The 25556-nt window shown below is 45.5% G+C and overlaps 2 protein-coding genes across 2 annotated transcripts; one reads left to right on the top strand and one right to left on the bottom strand.

Moving 5' to 3' along the window:
- Window positions 1-1270: 1270 nt before the first annotated feature.
- LOC117866505 (uncharacterized) lies at window positions 1271-5206 on the top strand. Its single transcript, XM_034750726.2, has 14 exons — window positions 1271-1541; window positions 1703-1814; window positions 1906-2018; window positions 2495-2617; window positions 2722-2897; window positions 3350-3425; window positions 3506-3592; window positions 3703-3783; window positions 3895-3927; window positions 4065-4118; window positions 4301-4342; window positions 4438-4516; window positions 4640-4710; window positions 4801-5206. The coding sequence occupies exons 1-14, from the start codon at window positions 1347-1349 to the stop codon at window positions 4924-4926; spliced, it is 1368 nt and encodes a 455-aa protein (XP_034606617.1). The 5' UTR covers window positions 1271-1346; the 3' UTR covers window positions 4927-5206.
- A 13573-nt stretch (window positions 5207-18779) lies between these two features.
- Window positions 18780-20263, bottom strand: LOC117833242 (aspartic proteinase nepenthesin-2). Its single transcript, XM_034712675.2, has one exon. It carries the CDS (start codon window positions 20198-20200, stop codon window positions 18842-18844), a length of 1359 nt encoding a protein of 452 aa, XP_034568566.1. The 5' UTR covers window positions 20201-20263; the 3' UTR covers window positions 18780-18841.
- Between the last annotated feature and the right edge of the window lie 5293 nt (window positions 20264-25556).

The raw sequence follows: 25556 nt of genomic DNA, 5'->3' as shown, positions 1-25556 counted from the left end.
CGTTTGTCTCGTAGAGCGCTGCAGGGGAGGCCGCTCGTCCCGTCTGCGGCAGGTGAGGCGCGCGCCGACCACGCGCGAGCTGCCACCGCGCGTGTGCCGGCGCGCGCTGCCCCGCTGCCGGCACACGCCTGAGGATCGCTGTGCAGGCCGAGCTCGCCAGGTGGTCAACTTGTGTTGCTCCATTAGGAAACAACTCTTTCCCAGCCGTTGTTTTTGTTAATTTCCTTGGCTTATGTAAATTGTTGCGTCAATTCAGCGTGCTATCACATCATATTCAGATACGCGTGCAGGAGTATACAAGCTAAATTTTAGCTGCAAACAGGACACAGCGCTGGCTAAAGATTTCTTTAGCTAGTTAAATCTAGCTAAACTGCTAAAGATCAAATTGCCCCTTCACTTTCCTCAAGAAAAGTTTCTAAAGTGGAGGGAGAGGTATAATAGACAAATAATTCTTCAACTATCATTTAGCTAGTGGATCCAAACACTCCTAGCTAAACTATAACTAGCTAAAAGAAAGTTTCTAAAGTTTAGCGAGCTCAACGATATACATGCACCACAATCTCCTCAGTCTTCTTTTCCCTCCTCTCTCCTATACTTCTCCATTATATGCTACCATGATAAGGGGCGTGGAGCCCCTAAACCTCCATGCTGGATCCACCCCAGTTCTCAACCATCGCCATGAATCGTTATGTAGTAAGAATAACACTGCCATAAAATATATGTTGACATTTTTTGAAATGCGGTGAGAAATAAATATTTTAGATTTGGTGGAAATAAATATTAAACGTGTGTATGGGAATAAATATTTTAAAATTGGTGGGAAGCAATGCAAATTTCAAATTAAGTTTCAGTGGTGGTTCTCTTAGCCTCGCCGCCTCTGAAAATAGGTTTACGGAGGCAGTTACGCAGCCGCATGTAAAAATAACACATTTGCACATGCCTTGTTAGAGACGCGCGGCCGCGGAATCCGACTTTTCAAATGCCATTAGTCACTTGTGAGAAATTGTTTCTGTAGTAGCGTGAACTCTTAATACTCCTATATCCTAATGCCAATACAGCCCAGCTAAAACAAGCAAAAGGCCAGCCACAATATTGAGTAAACCCGACGTGGCAATAAAAAAGTGCCAGCACGGCAGCACCCTTTCCTTTCTGGCATTGCCATTTCCCGTATAAAGAGACAGCCATCATTTTCAAAGCTGACCTCACCTTCTGCTGCTATTTCTTTTGCGTCCTTCTTCTCAAGTGAAGCAGCTGCTTGATATAAAGTGCTCTGCTCGCAATTGGTCCATTGCCCAACACTCTATAACTAACAATCAAGAACTGAACTGAGAAGTCCAGTAGGAAACATGGGAGTTTTAGAAGCCAGTGCCATGAGCACCATGATGAGGCCGGTGCTGCACCTGATGGTTGGGCTGGTCCTCTACGGGGTCGCCGAGGAGATGACCGTGCCGGCGCTCGTCGACAAGGTCACCGCCGCGCTCTGCCCCGCCGACGACAGGTCGTGCCCGGAGGCTATCTACCTCACCGGCCTCCAGTCTTCGGTATGTCCATGCATGATCCGTCTCCTATACCATTTCAAAGATCATGTTCTTCAGGGCATCTCTGCACTCCGTTTGCTATTCTAGGACAATAATCACAGTGTTCAGGTGCTTGCTTACTTAACGGTTGCATGTTTTCTCATCAATTGATCGATTAATTGCAGGTAGGAGGGATCTTTAGGACGATTGGATTCACTCTGATGGGGCAGCTAGCTGATGAATATGGCCGGAAGCCTCTCCTCCTTCTAACTGCCTCCACTTCCATCATCCCTTTTGGTAATATGTGGCCCAATCATCTAAAAGGATTAGTTAATGGGCATTTTGTAGTCCATTTGACCAGTATGCTAATTGCTGCTCATGCTTGCAGCTGTGCTTGCATGGAACAATTCAAGGACTGCTGTGTATGTCTACCTTGTTCTGCGTACCCTCTCATTCATGATTGGTCAAGGAACCATATTCTGCCTCTCTATTGCATACACGGTGAGAACAATGGTTCCAGTCTCATCATCTTTGTAGATAAACACGCATAGCATTCATCGAATTATATTGCTCATATATTTGGAGTTGTACAATGCTTCTATATATCAATAGTTAAGTATTAATCAGCCATTTTCCCAAGGGTGCCAATAATTTATTGATTTTCCAATGAATTTTACCTTGCCTAGTATTAAATGGAATAAAATGCCAATATTCTATCCCTTTTCTTGAAGTGCTTTAAGTTTTGGAAAATGTTGTGCGAGTATGTTGGGTGGCTCTTGGGGAGGTCCCTTGACCTCTCCTTGCACTATATTTTCTTTTTTTAATGAAATGACACACAGTTCATCCGCATCATTCGGGAATTTTTTTTTTTTGAAAATGTTGATATGATCAAATGGTAGGTCATTGGGGATGTATTTGTCTGGTTGTTTGTGAATAATTGGTAGTCATTCAACAGCTGAAAAATTCTGTTAAATCAGGCAGATGCAGTTGAACCATCAAGGAGGGCTGCTGCATTTGGTTTCATGACAGGAATTTTCTCTGCCTCACACACTTTGGGCAGTGTATTTTCAAGGTTTCTGCCTGAGAAGTTGATTTTTGAGGTATCAATAGTTAAGACTACTACTTGTAGTTGCATCACCATTTTAGTTATTTACTTTCCTTTGCTAACTTTCAGTCTGACGAGTTCTTTAATATGGCTTATTAGGTTTCAATTGCCTTGTTGATTTGTTCTATCCTCTACATGAAAATATATTTGATTGAGACAGTTCAAAAAGCTCCTTCTACATCATCTCATCATTCGTCCATGTCAGCTTTGCTTGCCAAGTTACCACAACAACGGTGGGAATCTATTAAGGAGAACATTAGCATAGTCAAAAACAGGTAACCCTTGTATATAAAGCACACAAACACATTACTGGTTCATATTTAAATAGTCAAGGAATTCACGAATCATGAAATTCACAACTGAAACATCCCTAATATAAGGCAAAACCAAAAATTTGAGCATTCTACTTCAGCAATAGTTTTATTTCTTATTTTCTTCCTAAGAAGTTATAGCCACCCAATCGTCATTTTCTTAATAGGCATTTATTTTGTACATAAAGGTCTTGAATTCCTAACCCAACATGATCTTGAATGTACATGATATTTTCCATTTAGCAAGTTTGTACTTCTTATGATCGTCACTTTGCTAGAAAAAATCTCAATCTGTAATAATCCATTTTTTAAATTCCTCTAGGAATTAAGAAAAGAAGAATGTATAAATTAATGGACATACTATCGTTGGAATTAACACCATTGTTTGTTACTTTCTTATCTTTCTGTGTTTATAGTCAAACACTTAGGCGGATCTCATATGTTGCTTTCTTCTACAAATTGGGCATGATTGCCATTAGCGACGTCCTAATGGTAAATTTTGTCTCACTTGTTAGTTTCAATGATATAGTGTTAAAAACTATAGGACACCTCAATTATCTTTTCTTTTTCAGTACTACCTAAAGTCAGTATTCGGCTTTGACAAGGATCAGTTCTCAGAAATTCTAATGGTGGTAGGCGTTGGTTCGATCTTTTCACAGGTTTTCCTTCAAGCTTTTAATTTTTACCAATTTAAGCGGCATAAATATGCCGCATAGCATGTTGTCAGGTTAATTAATTGCGGCTTTGTGGTAATGTTTTCAAACTGCAGATTTTGATCCTCCCCTTTCTTAGCCACATAATTGGTGAAAAAGGCGTCTTATGCATTTCAATACTTGCCTCCATTGCTTATGTAAGTAGTAAGTTATTTAACTAGGATTTTTTACTCTGTCCGTATTAATATTCAGCCAGTTCACTGATTCAATATATCTCTCTATTGATTTCTGCCAAAAAAAAAATCCAGGCTTTGCTTTACGGTGTTGCATGGGCTTCATGGGTATGTATGCAATCAAATTAATTTACCTGAAGTCCTCAAGTGATTAATATTTTAAGGAAACGTACTGCATAATGATGGTCTTAGTACTTGGTACAACTGCAGAAGTTTGTTTCATTTACCTTGCATCTGTCCCGCAGGTTCCATATTTTAGCTCTTCGCTGGGTGTCATCTATGTTCTGGCCAAACCAGCAGTAAGTCAATCCTACATATGTTCATTCTCTGTGCACTATGCCTTCAAGTTTTCGTAGTTAAAAGTTTACTCTAAGGAAGGAAGTGCTTGAGATGTTTCCAGAATCAAATATAACTTTCATATTATAGTACATTCCAGTGATATTCATAAATTTTCTTACTTGAAAATCATGCAATTCTGCAGATATATGCAATCATTTCAGGGGAAGTACTCTCAACTGATCAGGTATACATACAAACCTGATCTCCCCTGGCTTTATTTGCTAATTCAAACCTTAAAACTTTATCCAATCATTTGTGTCATTGTTTTGATTTTCACAGGGAAAAGCACAAGGTTTTATTGCAACCGTGCAGTCTGTAGCTATATTGTTGGCACCTCTGTTTATGAGCCCGCTAACCTGTAAGTAGTCTTTTTCTTGTGTCAAATTGAAAAAAAATGCCTATAGTAGTATTTATGTGCAACAAGCACATTCCCATTTGTTTTGTTTTTCTCATCATTTTCTCTACCTCTTTTTTTTTCCAGCTTACTTCATTTCACCGGAAGCTCCCTTCGATTGTAAAGGTTTCAGTTTTATTGTGGCCAGTTTTTTCTTGGTTAGTTCTTCTGCTCCTCTCAGGGTGATAGAAAATGACAATAATGGATGCCTTTTGTAACTATTTTCTCAAATGCTAATATTTTTACAGGCAATCTCCTTTTGTCTTGCTTGGACGCTTAATCCTGAAAGCAAGGACGACAAATGCAGGAAACTTGTTGTTTCTGATGAAGAAGCCGTTCAAGCACCGCTACTGGCTCATCGTCCCAAACCATGAGCCCATGAAATTGAAAAAACAATACCGACAACTCTAACATAGCGTTAATATAACAGTTTCTATGTACATACATCGGAAGTCAAATGAGTACTTGTAGTGAGCCACTGGTCAAGTAATCCTGAGTTCCTGCTCACTAATTTAGCTCCAGGCCAGCATGGCCAAGTCAAGTGCACATTAGTGGTAGCGTGGCAGTATGTAAAATTGTGTTTATAGCAGTTGTAATTTTGCATGTATATCGATGAAAGTAGTGGAGCAATATATGTATTCGGGTTTGGTTTTACCTCTCAACAAACATGCATACATTTCGCATTTTAAATAGTGCTTGGTAGTTGGTAGTGCTAAATTTTGGCATTTGGCATGAAGTATTTCCATCAGTGCCATCTCTTTCACTTTTTCTAGTTGAGTAATAGTCTTGTAGCACATGAAGAATCCAGCAAAGCATTTTGGAGGTATAACTATATCAAGGATCTTAATTTATTATGGACAAATAGTTTTCCAATTCCCGAGAGAGTATGGGCAATGTGTTTCTTTTTTTCTGAAGTTTGCATTCCCTTTTTCCCTTTTGCAGCTTAATTGAGTTGTGGTCCTTGTTTCAAACATTATTCTGCCAATAAAATGTGAGCAATTTTCATTACTCAATCTTAGTCCAATTTCGTGTAGACAAACGCGGCAATCCACCGACCATCAAAAATAGTTCACAGAGCCCTGCCCCGTCCGTCGTCCTTATAGTTGCTATGAAAGGAAAGGTTATTCAACTCCTATAACTCGCGAGTGACAGGAAATCACTCAACTTTTATCGAGTCCTATTAAGCATTGCAACTACTCGACTCAATATACTAGTGTTCAGATCAAGGGTACTAAGTTCATGCATCTGCGGTTACAATCAACTCCTGGAACGTAAATGTGCAATCAAAGCAATCAATTGTATTGCAAGTATTTAAAGATAGGAAATCATGCTCCAGGGCTTGCCTTCACACTTGGAGTTAGCGAACTAGTCCTCTGCTTGCTTTGGCATGAGCTCGACTCCAGCGTGGTGCAAATCCGCTACGGCTTCTTCTTCCAGCGCCGGGTGCAGCTCGTACGTGCCGTCAGCAAGGTTCCCTTCTGCACGAAATGCAAATGCAACAAGTTCAATCTTCCATGCTTTCACATGCAGGATGGAAAACATGAATTATTGCTGAAGTATAAATTACATTTCGACCACTTACACCTAAACAAGGTTCTAAAATTTCATTATCTTCATGAGGTAAGGTGTGTTGTGGTATAAAACTCGGGGTTGACTTTGATGGTGATTGTGTACACATTTAAGGTTCTTACAACTTAGATCTTCACAAGGAAGGTGGGGGTCACCTTTAGGATTGTTTAGGGTTCATTTGGAAAGTTATTTGTTTCTGAATATTTTTCTGTACCTCTTCCGAAAATTACCATTGTTATTACTTAATGTTTCTTTCTTCCATTTAATTAGGTCCATCTTCCAAATTTTATTTCATTGACCAAACAGCAAGCTATGAAGCTACAAATTTAACAGCAACTTAACTTTGTTATTGATAAGCTACTGCATAAATTTGAGATCCATTGAGGTGGCTAAAAATAAATAAAATTGTTTTAGCACCATAAGGTAGCATGCACTTGACTATTTTTAAATCACAAATCATAAAGAATATGGGTAGGAAATTTTAACAGTGAGTTCTATGGGTGATACTTAGCCTTTGGTGAATTTTTCATAATTTTTAGTGAAGGATATCCATTTCACATATATCACTCCTATTTATCTTTCTCCAAAAAGGAGAGTGGGTTTTATTTACTTTCAAACAAGGTTTGATACTTTTTCCTATAAACTACTCTTCATAACTGGTCCACTCCATGTGGTTTCACACTTTTCTCCTCTCTGGATTAAATATTGTGCAAAAGATAATTTAAACCTTAGATTGCAATTATAAAACTAAAACAGAGACTTAAACATCTGAGCTAGGCTCCAAATCATTTTTCCCAGCTTCTAATCTCTGGGACAAGCACTTGAAGGTTGGATTCATCCTTTTAGCATTTTTCTCTGATTTGTTATGATTTAAAAGGCCTAGGCAAGACATAAATCCTAAATACAACATTTCCACAGTAACTTGTGCAAACTTATTTTCCTCTGAAACTAGACATCTTACTGAGTATAACAAAATTGATTTGGCATTTTTCTGATTTTTCTACATTTATCTGTTCATTTACAAAGTTACCTCATTTATCTACCATTTTAAATCAATTAAACCATGACAATTTCGCAAACAGGCCCTTAGAGTTTTCAAAGCTTCACACATAAGCCCTCAAGTTCTACAGCTAAGTCCCTGCGAAGACTAGAAGTCTTCAAATAGGTCCCTATGGCGTGCACGGCTGTGGGCCGAGAAATTCCGTTGACTCGGCAGCTAAACCAAGGGAACGACAGGTGGGGAACACATGGGTGCTCACCTAGGACAGATCCGGTGAAGGGCGGTGTGACGGAGAAGGCTCGGTGAGGGCAAACGCGATTGGGGAAGGAACACGGGCGGCAGTGGAGAACTTCGGTTGTTCCGGCGCCGGCGAGCTTCCAGGTGGTCGACGAGCGGCGGCTCGAGCTGCGCGATGGTGTGGCGAAGCTAAAGAGACCGGTGGCGAGGGATGGTACTACACAGAATAGGGGGCTCCACGGCAAGGGCGAGCGACGGTGAAATAGGGGAGCAAAGCAGCGGCAGGGAAAACAATGGCGGAGGGGCGTGCCGGTGAGGAGGTGCCGGCTTTTATAGCTGCGGGCGAGAGAGGGATGCGAGGCGGGGCCGCAGGTGGAAGGATACGGCCAGAGCTGCAGTGGGGACCTCGGGTGCGTGGAAGAGCGGGCGGCTTTGCCATTGGCGCACACGCGGAGCGAGGCTGCGGTGCAGAGCATCTTCCGGCCATTGGCCTGGCAAGATTGCGAGCGGGCAGCAGTGTAATTGCCGCGCACGGGCACTGGGTATCTAGGCGCTGGGTTGTCGTGCCAGGGCAGCGGGTTGGCATGACGGAGCTGGTCAGTGGAGGGTGCCACGGGGGTGCGCGTGGAGCAGCAGGCAAGGAGCACAACTGGGCGGGGTGGATGTGGCGCAGAGGGACGGGATGTCCTCGACGGTCGACTGGGCGGTCGCCGGTCACCTCTGGCTCCTGTCGCGGCCGGGGATTGGGCGAAACGGCCTCGCTGTTGAAGCTGCACCACGCGGCGGCGGTGCTCTGGAGCGTGCAGCGTGTGTGCTCTGCACGGTGTGCGGCCCGGGGCAGCCCAACGGTCGAGGTTTAAGGCGTGGTAAAACGGAAATTTACTACTTAACTTCAAAAAATACCAAACTAAGATTTGTTGTCCTCAGTTCAAAGTTTAAGTTTTACAAAAGGTTCAAATTCAAATTCGAAATACATTCGGGTTTAGAAAGCTCCAAAGTTTGAGGGGACGCCTGATTTTTTCAGCAGTTTGGCTGTTTTCAAGGTTTTGGCTGAATTGAGCTCCAGTTTCGAGGGGCTTCTGATGTGAATTTGGCTAGGGTCTAATTGGTGAAGTTATTGTATGAACTTAGTTTTCAAACTCTTATAAAGGGTTTGGCTGGTGTTCTGTTCAAGTTTTGTGAGATAAGTTCATGCCAAGATGTGTGTTTGAACTAATTCCAGACTTAGCATAATTTTGCAGGTTTGGGCCGAGTTGACCATTTTGGTCCACTTTGACCTGATTTTTCAAAAATTTTTTGTTGAGATTTGTCCTTGGGTCAAATAAGTGAATTTGTAGAAGACTTGAAGTACTCCAACTTTTATAAATGGTTTGAAGTGAGTTCATAAACAAATTTGTGAGAACCAGGGCTGCCAAATTGAGGAATTTCAAGGTTTTCAGCACTTTAGTTTTTGAAACGGATTTGAGTTGTTACTGATTTTGATCCTGGTTTTTGGACTCCTTCCTCTCCAAATCAGCAAAAGTGATAATAAGTAAAGTTGTTTGTTTTGCATAGTTCTTCAACTCTTATATTGCCAAAAATTCAAGTTCTTATGTAAAATTCAAAAATTGGTGTTGTCTCCTATTTAAGCCTTAAAGGGCATTTTAGTCCTTTCATGAGCTTAATCAGTTGTTAAAAGCTTCTCTTAGGCTTAACCGAGGTTAATTAAGCTAGGGTCGCTACAACTATGCTCCTACTAATTTCTTTCGAGAGAAACTCTTTCTCAAGAAAGACTGCATTTTGAGCAACAAACACTTTGTTCTCTTGACGGTTATAAAAATAGTATCCTTTGGTTTCCCTAGGATACCCCACAAAGACACATTTATCAGATCTGGGCTCAAGTTTAGTGGGCATCAAACGCTTCACGTAGGCTTCACAGCCCCAAATCTTCAAGAACGACAAATTGGGATGCTTCCTAGTCCATATCTCATATGGCGTCTTCTCCACAGATTTAGATGGTACACGGTTTAGTGTGAATGCAACAGTCTCTAGTGCATAGCCCAAAAAATACAATGAAAAATCAGCTTGACTCATCATAGACCTCACCATGTCCAACAAGGTTCGGTTCCTCTGCTCGGACACACCGTTCCATTGCTCGGACACACCGTTCCACTGCGGTATTCCTGGCGGAGTCAGTTGAGGAACAATTCTGCAACTCTTTAGATGATCGCTAAACTCATGGCTCAAATATTCTCCACCACGATCCGATCGTAGGAATTTAATTGTCTTGCCGGTATGATTCTATACTTCATTTTGGACTTCTTTGAAAGGATTCTGCCTTATTCCTCATCAAATAGATATAGCCATATCTACTCAAGTCATCAGTAAAGGTAATAAAGTACTGAAAACCACCTCTTGCGACTGAGTTCATTGGACCGCATACATCTATATATTTATATATATTAGGCCTAATAACTCGCTTGCTCTCTTGCTCTGTCCAACAAAGGGAGTTTTATTCATTTTTCCAAGTAGGCACGACTCGCATGTCTCAATCGATTCAAAATCGAAAGGATCGAGAAGACCATTTTTATGGAGCCTCTCTATGCGTTTCTCGCCTATATGGCCTAAACGATAATACCACAAGTAAGTAGGATTTGAGTTATCTATGCGAGTTCTCTTAGTACTAATGCTATTAATTTCTACATCTTCTAGATCAAGAACGTAAAGCCCATTCACAATGGGACATCTCCTATAGTACATGCCATTCATAAAAATGGAACAACACTTGTTCTTTATTATGAATTCATAACCATAATCCTCTAAAAATGAGGAGGAAATAATGTTCTTATTCAATGCAGGACCAAGATAATAATTATTGAGTTCTAGCACTAATCCAGAAGGCAGCGACAATAGATAAGTGCCGACGGCCAACGCAGCAACCTTTGCTCCATTCCCGACGCGCAAATCCACTTCGTCTCTCGCAAAGCGTCTAATTATTTTCAGCCCTTGCAACGATTTGCAAGTGTGGATCATTGCACCAGTATCAAATACCCATGCATTATTAGAACACGTACCAATATTAATTTGAATAACATTAATACCTTGATTGGAGGTCGCACCTCCTTTCTTCCTTTTATCTTCCAAGTACTTCTTGCAATTCCTCGACCAATGCCCCTTTGCACCACAGTGAAAGCAAGCATCGTCAGGGGAGGAACCAACTTTATTTTCTTTAGCCTTGGACGCCTGCCCGGAAGTCCCACTTTTGGCAGGTTTCTTAGCCTTCCCTGGGCACTTACGCTTCTTACCCTTCTAGACTGTCATCACATGACCAGGAGTCTTCCTAAGACTTGCCTCTGCCGTCTTAAGCATCCCATGCAACTTAATCAGCGATTTCTTCAAACCATTCATGCGATAGTTCAGGATGAATGGCTCAAAGCTAGCAGGTAGGGGCTGCAGTTTCATATCGGTGGTGAGATCATCACCGAGGGGAAAACCCAGTCTCTGCAAGCTCTCAATGTACCCAATAATCTTAATCACATGAGGGCTGACTGGAGCACCTTCAGCAAGCTTGCAACCAAACAGGACCTTTGAGGTATTAAACCTGTCAACCCTCGCCTGGTTTTTGAACTTGCCACGTAACCCCACGATCATATTGTACGAGTTAGTGCTCTCAAATTGCTTCTACAGCTCAGAGTTCATGCAAGCAAGCATCAGACATTGCACATCCACCGCATCATTAGTATGCTTCACATAAGCACGATATGCACTAGTGGTGTGTACGACATTCTCAGGCTCTTCTGGGTAAGGCATATCAAGAACGTACTCCATTTTTTCTTGTCTGAAAACAATTCTCAGGTTCCGATTCCAATCAACAAAGTTTGTTCCGTTTAGCATTTCTCTATCTAGGATCGATTGCAGATTGAAGTTTGATGCACTCGACATTTTCTACAACAGTAAGATACGCAACGGTTAGCACTTCTTTTATTAACACTTTTAATAAAAAAATTTCTGCTATGTTGTGCGAACGTCCTCCGGCGTTGCATAGAAAGACGAGATCCAATGCTCCCTATGATACTAGTGAGCTTTGGCATCACTGCTAGCATCATAGTGAACAAGGTAGGCAACACTTGCCAATCGCATCCAATGCGACTCTCGTTTGTTGGGCAACATCATATGTCTCAGCTCCGAACATTTATGCCCCAAAGCCCAAGTCTGACTTGATAGCTCTGTCAAGTAAACCAACACTATGCCGTGGTGTCCGACACCACCCAATGGATTAGGGTAGAAGATGACACCCAATGGTGCAGCTAGTGGAAGGGCATAAAATCTTAATTTTTTGTGAGGGATTTATCATGCTCATTACAGGCAGTGCATAATAATAATTATCATATATAATCAAATAATTGTGATAGTATGGTGTTTTCTTCGTCCAACGAAAATCAGCACAAGTCGACGACCGCTAGTCCGCATGCCTATGCTGAGACGTCGCATCTTGGGTGCCTTCTTCAAGGTACGACGGTCGCTGAGTCGCTTCGCTCATGTCGATGAATTACATAATCTAATTCAGCTAATACATGCTAGAAGCTAAATTAAAATTATAAATTACATCACAGGAGTGCCACGCAAGCTGAAAATGAATGGCCTCAACCCGGCTGTAATAATTTGTGACACGCAGGTCACACAAATTTATCACACTCAGATCATCACATGATTTTGTGGCCATACCATCACATCATTCTCTGCAAAAATAAGTTAGGTGTTTCTACGAATGATGCAACGTGCCCCTTTTTTTAATTACAACACGATTTTGTCCCGTCAGCCGATAATGGATAGAACAGATTTTTCGCATGCTGCAAGCAAGCTAACAGGCACAGCGTTCTAGCCGACATAGCCATTCACGCCACGTATTGACTGCTTCGCTACACGAACTCACAACCTCGTGGTCACCCGTGTGACGCTCGCGTGCCGTCGTAAAGACGACCAAATAGCCAGTCACATAATGAGGAAACAAGAACGGAGTAAAATAGTTCAATTCACGCGTAACGCTATTCGCCAAAAAGATCTGATCTATAACCAACCATACAAAAAATTTAATCTCGATCAAAAACAACACAAGCACAACTCTGGTACCACTGTTAGGGAATGCGGTATGCTACTTGCTAGCACACAAAAATATAACCGTGTAAACATGATCACTTGTGAGTAGATGCTCATAGATTATACCTTCGCTCGTCGCGCGTCGTAGAGGAAGTCTTGATGAAGCGCGAGTAGTAGATCCGATCGATGTCGAGGAAGTAGTCGTATGATCTGACGAAGTGTGCAACCAAGTGACACCTCTACTGCAGTCCACACGTACGGGATGGAACGACGAACCAGAGTGTGCTAGCACTCCACGGCACGTACTTAGAGATCCCCGCAATCAACCTTTGATCTGGGAGGAAAGACTGCAGATGCATGTTGCGGCGGCGCACTAGAAGGCAATGCGACGACAGTGGTGCGGCAAGAGCCTTGCGTGGCCAGGAGCCTTGCGTGAGCTCTACCTGGCGTGCAGCTGGATGGGGTATTAATCTAGGGTTAAAACCTTATTAGGATTTATAGGCTAGCATAATGGGCCAGGGTTTGCTTGTTGGGCCTGGCCTTCTCTTGGGCATCTAACAACCTGCTCATTAATGAGAGAGGGAGAGAGTTGAGTGGGGTGGACAGTGGATGACATGTAGGGTCCACTCGATAGTTTATTCAAAAGTCATAGCTGCTCTAACCAAATAGCCTTCTACTTTTCCCATAACAACTTTCTCACAGCTGCTTTGCTACAGTCCACAGCTCACAACAGCTTTTCCAAAAGCCACAGCCCAACCAAACACACCCTAATCAAACCTCATATCTTTCAAGAAGATCCTTGTTGTGCAGTATGGTTCAAAGGAGCATCCTGGTGTCACCAAGGCAATAAAAGCAAAACTACCGCGAATAAACTTACCTTGGATCCATGCTCCATTGCAAGGGTGCTGCTGTTGACACCAAAACTAGCATAGCTAGAGCCACAGTTGCATAGTCAAGAAACTGGTGCATTAAACCATCGTGTTCTTCCCAAAATTTGTCTCCATCTCAACTGTTAATGTGTACTCCTACGCGTGGAGATAGCGACAAATTCAGTGTCACGCATCATGCAGTAGCAATTCGGTGTGTATATACCGGATGACGCTTACCTCCAAGTACCTCATAATGAAAGGTGATTGGCTGGCCAATTTGTTTCCAAAAGTTATTTGATCCAACATTAGGGGATAATGTTGAATTAGGAAAGCCAGAATCAAAGGGTCTGACAAGCAATATGCCTGGTGTATAATACTTTTCATAAATAATCAATAATCAATAATCAATATATCTATTTCCAATTACATACTATAATCACACCTAAATAGTTAGTACACCCACATGGAAAGGACAGTGTTGGGCGCAAAAAATCTTGTGCAACCAGTACAGCTAATCAATACCAATACAGCGATTGGTGCGCCCACATCGCACGAAATGACAGGCGGATATGTACCAAATACACATCGCACGGTAGATGGTATTGCTGGTATGGGATGCCAAGAGTTGATCTCGTGCCTTGGGTTCGGTGTCCTCGGGGGGTGTCCCTGGCCACCTTATATAGACTGGCAACCTATGGTTACAAGTCGGATAGGATCTAATACTAATTGGTTGTTACATGGAAAGCAATCTGAGTCATACTACAACAAGTATCCCGCAATATCCAAGCAGAATTGGTTCGCCCGGCCTCTGGACTTGTGCTCCACATATCTTCATGTCTTAGCCCGCATGGCGTGGTCGGGAGGGTCCACCTGTTAGGGCCGACCAATATCCTGGTTAGTGGGGACTCGTGGGTACCCTTATCCCTGGATGTCTAGCATCATGTAGATCAAAGAGAAGCACATGGAGGGCGTCGCAAGACGCACTCCATATGGAGTAGCCCCCGAGCATTGAAGCGATTAAAGTAATCGGTCCAATGGTCAAGAAAATGATATATTGTTTCTGTAGCAAAAAGAATCTGAATATAGCGCCCAGCCCCCGAGCATGAGGACCGACGACTTAACTAAAAACCCTCGGATTCTGTCTATCACATGCGCCATAACGGGGGACCCACGAATTCCGTGGCAAGGTTTACGCCATCAACTTCTTCAAAAGCCGAAGGGATGTGGTTACACTTTCATTTCTGCTCAACTCGCACAAAAATACCACCGCCGCCAACACCATCATTGCCGCTCCTGAGAGCCCTAAGTCATGCCGCCGCATCCGCAGACCGCATTGAGGGATATGGGTATTCCATGGGTCCCCACCGACCAGGATACTGGCCGGACCTGACAAGTGGGCCTGCCCAACCAGGGTGTGCAGGCCAAGGATATGAAGATACTTGGAGTACACGTTAAGGAGGTCGGGTGATTCAAGTGAGGCCGGATATTGCGGGACACGTATTGCAGTCCGACTCAGATTACCTTACATGTAACTACCGAGTAGATTAGATTCAAACTGACTTGTAACCCTAGGTCATCAGCCTATATAAGGTGGCCAGGGAGCACCCCGAGGGTACCTCATCTCATACAAGCAATACAAACCACCAAGCATATAGGGTAGGGTATTACTCTCAGGAGGCCCAAACCTATCTAAAACCTTCGTGTCCCTTGTGTTCTCGCGATCACCTTCGAGTTCTTGGTTTCACAATCGCCTCCACCTACAAATGAGCAACTTGGATAACCCCCTGTGGACTGCTAGGCTTATAAATACGATAGTTGGCGCATAAGGTAGGGGTGATTGTGAGATCATCCTAGCGACCTCGATGGCATCCTGCCTAAGGGATATGGGTACCTCATGGGTCGCCACTGACCAGGATACTGGCCGGACCTGACAAGTGGGCCCACCCAACCAGGGCGTGCGGGCCAAGGATATGATGTTACTTGGAGTACACGTTAAGGCAACGAGAGTGTCCAAATCTACCCGGACATCGTGGGACATGTATTGAAATCCAACTTAGATTACCTTCCATGTAAATACCAAGTAGATTAAGTCCAAACAGAATTGTAACTCTTGGTCATCAGACTATACAAGGTGGCCAAGGGTGCTGCCTAAGGGCAACAATCATCAGATCAAACCATTAAGCAATACAATCCACCAAAATACAGGACGTAGGGTAATACTCTCCAGAGGCCCGGACCTATCTAAAACCCTCGTGTCCCTTCGTGTTCTAGTGATCACCTTCGAGTTCTTAGTTTCGTAATCACCCTCACCTACAAATCAACCACTTGGGTAAGCCCCTACTGGACTGCCGGGCTTATAAATCCGACAGTTGGCACGCTAGGTAGGGGAGGTTGCGAGATCCGTTTTTGCAACCTCAATGGCATCCCGTCCTGGCGTTGTTTTTTCTATGAGCATGAAGGACTTCCTCGCCAACCTGGTCTAGATTCAATTCGGGACTATGCCGGTGGATTCCGTTCCGACCACTTTTTTCGCCCACTTCCGCCAGCTCGGCGTCCACCCGCAACTCGGCTTCCGTCGGATCCATTCCGGCAGAACAGATTCTCCACCCAAATATTGTCGTGCCGCTTGCCCAGCAGGTCGGTGAACTTTCCCTCTCTGAGAGGGTTCCAGATCTAGTCATCAACGCCTGCCCACCCATGCCATCTGACCTGATCGCGGGGCTAGATTGCATTAGCAACACTATTGCCAAGTGCATAGAGCTATCCGAGGCAGCACTGTGTGTAACCAGGTCGGTGCATAGCTTGTCACGCGTCCCCTTCGGCCTACGGAACTCAGCTGCCGAATACTCCGCCAAGCTTGACCAAGTTTTCCAGATCCAATCTGGAGACCCGCTTGAACCTACCTAGTCTCCGGACTGCTGTGAATTCCAAGTACCTCGCATCGTCCTAACGACAAACTCTTATTGAAGCGATGACGAGAGCAACTCTTCCACGCCAGATTGGGAAGCTTTCATTGTCTCCGTTGACGAGCCACCTTATGATGGCGAAATGGAATCTCAAGAAGAAGGATGTAACGCCAGGAACCAGAACCGCGCAGCACGACACCAATAGGAGCAAGCAAGCGCCCAGCAGCAACCTGTTGCTAACACAAATGCAGCAGCTGATTAGCACCAGCAGCAGCTGATCAGCGCCAGCAGCAGCGCAACGACCACGATAACGCCGAACAAGCTGGTCCTCGCGAAAGGCACAAACACTCTACGCGTGCCCGCAATATACTAGCCGACCTCGAGCAGGCTGGCCACAACATTTCACTACACCCCAGGCTAACCTAGGGACAGCCGTTGCCGAGCTGGAAAATCTTCCAGATTCAGACCAAGTCTGATGGGTTCGAGTGCGACGTCAAGCCGCCAACACCCAACTTGAGGAGCAGATCAACAACTGGCTTGCTCACCCTCAGTCCACATCATCCCGGCACTCTCGGAATAGGTCTGGGCATAGTAGATTCAATCTCTGCCTAGGCGACCATGCGAGAGGTCGGCTAGATCCAATTCACGAAGAAGAGGTGGAGCAAAACGCCATCCAACTTGCCAACCCACCGGCAAACAACAATGCCAATCCGCCAGTTAACAACAATGTCAAGCAACCGGTCAACCCTCCCATCAATGGCAACGCCAATCGCCCTATTAACGTCAACGACAACAGTGGCCATCATACATCGACTTTACATACTGTTAGCTTTGACCCATTACCTATAAACATTACAATCTAATAGGTCAGCCAACACAACCGTTTGTACATTGCTTATCCTTCCTCATCGGCTGCTTGGCCTGACTGGAACATGAACTTTGCAGCATCCATGAACTCATAATCTTCTCATGCCTTACCAGACAAGAAGCGTACTTTGTCAGACTCCCAAAAAGGAACATCGGCTGCAGCTTTGATAGCAGTCTCATGAGTTGGCATGATTTCCACCATGTCTCTATCCCATTGAATAAGCTGTTGATGTATCGTGGTTGGAATACAACAATTTGCATGAATCCAATCTCGACCCAGGAAAATATTGTATGAACCTTTGCCATCGATGCCTAAAAAGGTAGCAAGCTAGGTTTTGCTACCAATCATCAATTTGACATTCAGGATCCCTTTAGCTTCTGACCTCTTCCCCTTGAAATCTTTCAGGATCATGTTGGTCTTGATCAAATCCTCTCCCCCTCCTCACCGTGAGCGCTACCACCCTTTTTCTCTTCCTTTCTCCCCGTGGTGCCTCAGGCCGGCACCCGCAACGCCGCACCCTGCATCGCGGTGGCCAAAGGCTCTGCCTTTGGCCGGACCGCAGCCACGCTGAGCTAGCCACGCCGCGCTGCGACGACGCGCTGTGCCGCGACATCGTGGGTGCGGTCACTGCCGCCCTTCGCCGCGATGTCACGCCGCCACCGCTCGTCGCCACCCCTCACGCACATGCCACACGTGCGGCCCCATGCGTGTGGCACATGGGATCCGTGGGCACACCGGATCCCGAGTAACCCTGTGCGGCCACGTGTGCACCACGTGGGCGCCATGTAGGATAGGATGGACACGTGGTTGCACGTGGCGCTGACGTATCAAAGGGTCGGGTCCAAGCGTGGGGCCCACTAACAGACCAAGGGGCCCACTGACCAGTGGGGCCCACCGGCTGACCGGCGTGGTCCAGTTGACCGCTGAACGGTCAACTTGGCCATTGGACGGGTCAACGCTGGCCATTGACCGGTCAACGCTGACGTCAGCGGACAAGTGGCACCCTCCATGCTGCCATGTGGCGCAACAAGAAGCTGACATGTGTCACCATAATTAATGTTTTTCGAAATTAATTAAATAATTAAATAAATCATTTAATCTTTAAAAATCATAATTAATTCATTTGAATTACGAAAAATATGAAACTAGTTGCATTAAATTAATAAAATCGAGCCTGTGTTGTTTGTAGATAGTTTGATGTTATTTGGATCTTATAAATTTGGATTTCTTCGAGTTTTTGTCTAGATATAATTCGGATTAATTTATATTGCGCCGTATCTTGTTCTGTTTAGACCCGAGCTACGACCCGGAAGACTCTCAAGAGCCCGACTACATCGAGGAGGATCCCAACGACTATGAATAAGGTGTCATGTCACTCCCAATCATATAGATCCTATGCATGCTTAGTTGCTAGCGCTTTATTTATGATGCTTGATTGCATACCCTATGTTTGGTGGAGTCGATTTCGCTTGGAATTGGACCCTCCTGATCTTCTATCGGCTTCTGGAACCTGGTCGCCTGAACCTGGTCGCCTGTGGTGGGCTTTGGTCAACACAGGGTCATCAACAGGCTATTTGTAATCGGTTGTCATAATTTTATCTTCTTTGGTTGGCTCTGGTCAAAAACTGGTGTCAATAGGTTTGCAGAAGAACCATAGAGAATATGTAAATGAATGCATGCCAGCATGGGCAACTTTCCGGCATAAGTAAACAGACAATTTATATCTTATATGCAGCAACTTATATCGCCAGATCTAGCACGGGCCTAAAACAGCAGCGCCAATGCTACAAATTGGACTACTACCATCACAGACACCTTCAAGTGTGGCGGCGCAGATGCCGTCTCGAAGATGAGCCGCTTGCCGTCGATGTCGTAGGCCATGCTCGTGTCCGTCTGCAGCAAGCTGCCCAGTAGTGACCCGCCCCGGGATGGCAGAATGGTCAGGCACTCCAGGTTGGTGGTGTTGTCGGCGAAGAAGTAGTTGTGCTTCTTGAGCTCCATCGCCGCGTTCGTGCCGTCGAACACCAGCGTCAGCTTGGGAACCGCCATTTCGTCTTTGGGTTGCAACGTGTAGCACAGGTCTAGACCAAGCGCCGAGCCGTCCACAGCTTCCGCCATGATCCCGCTGACGAATGCCTTCTTGACAACGTTGTACGCGGCCTCCTCGAGGTACGTGACCGGGAAGGTCGTGCTCAGGAACACCCCGCCGGAACCGTCCGACTGGATGTCGAAGGTTCCAGCTGGGATGCCGTTGAGCTGCCGGCCGTCGATCATTATGCCGGTGAGCTTGACAAAGTAAAGGTCAGGGTATTCATCGTTGTTGAGAAGGGGAGTTGAGTGGCTGTTCTCCGTCTGCGGAATGGTGTCATCGCCGAACTGCAAGAGGTTGACACTCTTGGATGTGTCCGAAACCAAGAGGTAGGAGAACCAGGAGAGTTGGAGCTGGGACACCAGGGATAGATTCCCCCTGCTGAAGCCCAGGACGCCGGAGGCGCCAAAGAAATCACCATAGCTCGCCTCGCTGCAGCCGAACACCACGCCGGGGACCTGAGTCTGACCAAACGTGAACGTGTCCGTGCCGAGGTAGCCGGTCGTATTGGTGTAGTTGTTGTATTGCATAAGGTACGTGCAGTTCGCCGCGGGGTCAGGGTCACATTGCTGGTTGATCACGCTCTGGCACTTCTGGCTCGTGCAGGGAACACCGGCGAAGGTGTCCGACGTACTTGGCTCGAATTTGGTCGCCGGAGGTGGCAAGCAGGCGTCAGCGCTACACGCGCACTGCGCCCACACGAGCTCACTGGTGATGTCCAGGATGCCGGTAATGTTCTGCAAGACCGACGTGCCGACGGAGAGGTTAAAGACGTAGAGGCCGGCGGTGTCGGCCGCTTTTGTGTCCAGGTTGTCGCCCTGCTTCTGGCCTCCCGGAGCTGACAGGACCTGGATGATGTCGACGGCGTGCTTCTTCAAGAAGTTGCCGACCTTCTTCACCCGTGCTGAACTTATGGCGTAACGCCCAATCCTTCCCGGCGGCCGGACGGCCGCCGACAAGACAAGCGGCGCTGGCATGAGCATGAGGGGGAAAATAACTACAGCTACCACTACAAGTGGGAGGAACCGACCCATCGTGTTGCAGCTTGCACTACTTACTGGCTTCTAGCTATTGCAGTGGTGTGGTGCATACATCGCAGCATATGCTACGCTTTTATAACCTGTTCGTGCTGATCTTCCTGGAAGCATCATGTACACGCTTTCCACTTTACATTTGTGTTCGAGAAACCTCTGCGAAATTCCATAGTCCGTAGACCGGCCGTTTACTCGGGACATCTCAGGATTTGTTTGCTAGCTAACGCCCATCACAGCAGGCCGGTCGTAAGAAGATGATGATATTATTTGTCATTTTTGTGGTAGTATGCATAGGAGTAGACACTGCTACCGTGTGAGAAGATTAGAAGAACGTCTCCATACAAGCAACTTACAGATGGAGATGCTTGGTGGGACAAGAAAGCCAGTGACACAGGAGTCAGTCAAGAGACATACACGAAGCAAGAGGGTGGCAAGAGTACAAATTTCACGAAAGATACTTCGATGGCTGGATCTGAGTTGGTTACACTCGGTGTACAGGATAAGGAAAACAAGGCCGAGAAAATTTGAGTCGCATTTTCAAAACTATGACATGGGAGTATCTTCTCTCTGCCCGTTTACGTTTACTTGTCGCCTCCCACGAGGTATCTGTCTTGGATTTCCACAGACTTGATAGCATCTACCAACCAGATGGCATTCCTAAGACTAGTCTCAGGGCATAGTGTTACCAAGACTTAGAACTTGGTAACCAAGTTTTATGGGTGTCATGGGGATGAAACTCCTTTCTGATCTGATGAAACTCTCTCTCCTCTCTCCACGTAATGACCTGACAAGTCATCAAAATTGTAGATATGATATAGAATATAATACTCATAAAACTCCTATGAAACCCTCATAAAACTGGCCTGAGGTTGGCAAAGCGAGGTCTGCTCTCGACTAATTCTTTGCATAGGCAACCCTCACTTAAACCACCACTGCATACAGGGCTACCACTGCCGGTTTAAAAGGAACGGCAATGAAGCCTAACACCACTGGTTCTGGAGCCTAAGGGCTGGAAAAATGATAGTCAACAAAGAACCCGGCAGCAGAAACATAAATCACATGCACGGACTCCAAATTGGGTGATCAAAGAATCCATTTTGATCATCTTGACGAGCACTTTAACATGGTGATGTCCAATTGAGAATTTGACAATGTTACAAATGGTGCCATCTTATGTCTATGGTGCACATCCTTGCATATGCTCCATCTAATATTATTTCTTGCATTTTCCAAGCATAATCCTGCAAAACATCCCAAACCACCAAAACTCGTGGAACTCGTTAGCTTAAATAAATATTTATATCCTAAATACATTAAGTTCCATCATTATTTGCAATGGTTGGCTGTCAGAATGGTGTATAATGGCCATCAACACACCCCCGACATTTAGCTCTTTGCTCATCCTGTTTAAGAGTGGAATCAAGAACACCGGGCCAAGCAAGAACTAAGGTGTATTTTGATGCACAACTTCTCAAAATAAATGGCTAGCATCAACTTGATTCCGAAACATTACTCATACATGTGGTGTTTGAAGTGGCTATGATGCTTGCCTTGGGAGGTTGAAAGATGGAACAACTCAAACGAAGATATGACATCGCTCTCTATCAAGCATGCTTGCCTAGGCGTGCTTGAGAAAGAGTTGCTCAAGGTAGAGGAAGGTACAACGGTAGGGTACATGCTGTCAAGCTGGACTAACGCCAACCCATTGGTTAGGGTTAGCCTCCATCTAGGGAGCTAGAGTCGCAGAGTCGGTATAAACAGTGAACTCGATGGAGTGCATTTGCTTAAAAATGTCGTGGAGCACGTCATGAGTGAGGCGCTTGAAGAACAAGATGTGAAGTTAGCAGCGACAGATTAATACGGTAGGGCAGTATATGCTTGAGCTTAGGGACTCCAGGACCACACATAGGTAGAAGTGCAATATGCCCTAGGCTGTAAGATTCCAAAAATTTGAAATATTAATATGAGAGAAATTTCCAAAAATTTAAAACTTTTGTTTGAATTATGTGCTCATTTCATAATTGTAATCAAATTCCACTCTCTTATCTAAATTCCCTATTAATGCAATCCCAAACTATTTTCAAAACTTGTGTAGTTTGATTTGGTTCTTTTTGGATTTTATTTAGATCTTAAATATGAGTGTGTTTGAATTTTGAATCCAACTCAACATTCAAAATAAAAAAAAAAACAAACCTAAACTAACAAATCAAACCTATCTAACCCACTAGGCTGACCCATAACCCAACCGGCCTAGCCCGCCTAACCTTCTCGAAACAGCCCAGCAGGCCGGCCCGCGAAACCAGCCCTCCGGCCTGCCAGCCACGGCACCCACCCTCGCCCTCTCCTTCTCCCTCGCTAATAGGTGGGGCCCACCTGCCAGCTTTACCCCCCACCCCTCTTGCCGCTTCCCTCTCTCTCCCGCCTGCTCTACTCCACGCCGCGCACCTCGCTGGCAGCTGCGCCGCGCACCCGTGACCTTCCGGAGCCTTTCGTGAGGGGGAAATCCCCATCATACCCATGTAGCTCCCACCAGCCGCGCCCCAAACCCTAGCGTCCGGGCCGTTGGATGGCCTCCACGCCACCCTCGGGCGTGGACGCCAAGGATGGATGGCTGCGCGTGCTAGCGCCCGCGCCGTAGCCCTAGCCTTGACCGAGGGCTATAAATAATGTCGGCCAGGAGGCCTCACCCATCCACCTGGGGTCTCCCTATGCTGCCACCGCCAGTTGAGAGAAGAGGAGGAAGGAAGAGGGGAGGAGAAAAGAAGAGAAGGGGAGACAAGAGAGAAAGAGGAGGAGGCCGCGTCGAAGGAGCCGACGTGCCGCACCTGGACAGAGCAGCCGGAGTTGCCTCATCACCGCCCGAGGGGAAGGAGTCACCGCCACCGTTCCACGAGCCTTCACAATGCCGGCGTCCCTATTCTCCCCCACCTCAATGTGAATGCCGCCGCCCTTTTTCTCTTCCTTTCTCCCCTTAGCGCCTCAAGTCGACCACCGCAATGTTGCACCTTGCCTTGCCACGGCCAAAGGCAGGGCCTTTGCTCAGGCCATAGCCATGCCGAGCTAGCCATGACGTGCTGCGACGTCACATCGTGCCACTACGTCGTCAGCGCGGTCACTGCCGCCCTTCGCCGCAACTCGCCATGCCGCAGCCAATCGCACGTGTGCCACACGCGTGGCACATGGGATCCCGACTAACCCTGTGCGGCCACGTGGCAGCACCACGTAGGATAGGATGGCCACATGGCTGCACGTGGCACTGACGTGTCAAAGGGCCAGGCCCACTCGTGGTGCCTACTAACAAACAAAGGGGCAGTGGAGCCCACCGACTGACCGGTGGGGCCTAGTTGACCGCTGACCGATCAATGTTGACCTAGTCAACATTGGTCGTTCACCAGTCAACGCTAACGTCAGCCAACACGTGGCACCCTCCCATGCTGCCACATGGCACAACCAGAAGCTGACACATGTCACCCTAATTAATGTTTAAAAATTCGTAACTAATTCATTTGAACTCCGAAAAATAAGAAACTAGTTGCATTAAATTCGTAAAATCGAGCTCATGCTGTTTGTAGCTAGTTTGATGTTATTTGGATCTTCTAAATTTAGATTTCTTGGAGTTTTCTTCTAGATGTAATGTCGATTAATTTATATTGCACCGTATCTCGTTCTGTTCAGACTCGAACTACGACCTGGAAGACTCTTAAGACTCCGACTACACAGAGGAGGATCCCAACGACTATGGAAAAGGTGTCATGTCACTCCCAATCACATAGATCCTATGCATGCTTAGTTGCTAGCGCTTTATTTATGATGCTTGAATGATGATTGATTGCACAGCCTATGTTTGGTGGAGTCAGTTTCACTTCGAATTGGACCCTCCCGGTCTTCTATGGGCTTCTAGAACCCGGTCACTTGTGATGAGCTTGGTCAATGTTGGGTCAAAAACAGGCTATTTCTAATCAGCTGTCAGAATCTTATCTTCTTTGGTTGACTTTAGTCAAAAACTAATGTCAACACATTTGCTGAAGAAACCTAGAGAATATGTAAATGCATGCATGCCAGCATGGGCAACTTTCCGGCATAAGTAAATAGACAATTAATCTTTCATGCATATATGCAGCAACTTATATGGCCAGATCTAGCACAGGCCTAAAACAGCAGCGCAAATGCTACAAATTGGACTACTACCATCACAGACACCTTCAAGTGTGGTGGAGGCGCAGATGCTGTCTCGAAGATGAGCCACCTATCGTCGATGTCGTAGGCCATGTTCGTGTTCGTCTGCAGCAAGCTGCCCAGTAGCAACGCACCCTGGGACGGTAGAATTGTCAGGCACTCCAGGTTGGTGGTGCTGTCGGCAAATAAGTAGTTGTGCTTCTTGAGCTCCATTGCCATGTTTATGCCATCGAACACTAGCATCATATTGAATTCCTCCACGTGGTCACATTTCTCATACCTCCATCCTTCCAACCCCGTGACTTCACCTTCGCACCAGATCAACCCTCTAGCCTGGTGTCTCTAGATCAACCCTTCACCTAGTTCATTAGGCTGTACCGAGAACTTATAACTTCACAAAGTCGCCCTCCAAGTTTTGTTCCTGAGTAAAGAGTAAAAAGGTAAGAGCTCGGTGTTTGGGAATGACTCTGAACACTCGAGGGTTAGCTTAGTAGGAGTTTAGTCATCATTTACCAGTTGCTAGCTAAGAGTCCCTCTAGCAATAAAGAAGATGCAAGGGTACGAGTTTTACTACCAGAATAGTTCTCGTAATAACTTGCAAGATTATCTAAGTTTGTTCCTTGTTTTTGTTCAGGAACTCAATTAGCCTCTTTTCTTCGTCGGGCTTGAGTTTGGCCCCAGTTGTTACAGTTCTATCTAGAATGCAGTCATTTAGCAGCACTCTTTTGGTTTCACCGTTGGCACTCATTTTCACCTTTTCTTTGTCTCTTTTAGGCTCAATGTATGGCTTTTTCTTTTCTGATAGCTCAACCTCGTCGGGGCTTGCTAGGTGGTGTATTCATGGTTGTTTGTTGGTCACCATAAACTTTGATGACTCCTTTCATGGCTGGAATTTTCATACACAAGAACAACTGGTTTATTACTGCGTCAAACGTGTTAATGAATCCCCTGCCAAAGATAGTGAAGTATGGATAATACATCTCCACAATGTCAAACAATATGTGTTCCGTTCTGACGTTGTCTAAGTTTCCAATGATACCAGTAGTGCTATTTTTCCCAAGGCTCGTACTTGCTTTCCACCGAAGCCAAGCAGTGGCACTTCTGCCGGCTATAGTAGGTGAGGATCAATTTTTATTTCACTAAATGTGCTTGCAAAAATGATATCTGCTGAGCTTCTGTT

The sequence above is a fragment of the Setaria viridis genome, chromosome 8 (assembly GCF_005286985.2).
Source record: "Setaria viridis chromosome 8, Setaria_viridis_v4.0, whole genome shotgun sequence".
Classification (NCBI taxonomy): domain Eukaryota; kingdom Viridiplantae; phylum Streptophyta; class Magnoliopsida; order Poales; family Poaceae; genus Setaria; species Setaria viridis.
This window is presented reverse-complemented; position numbering and strand designations above follow the sequence as displayed.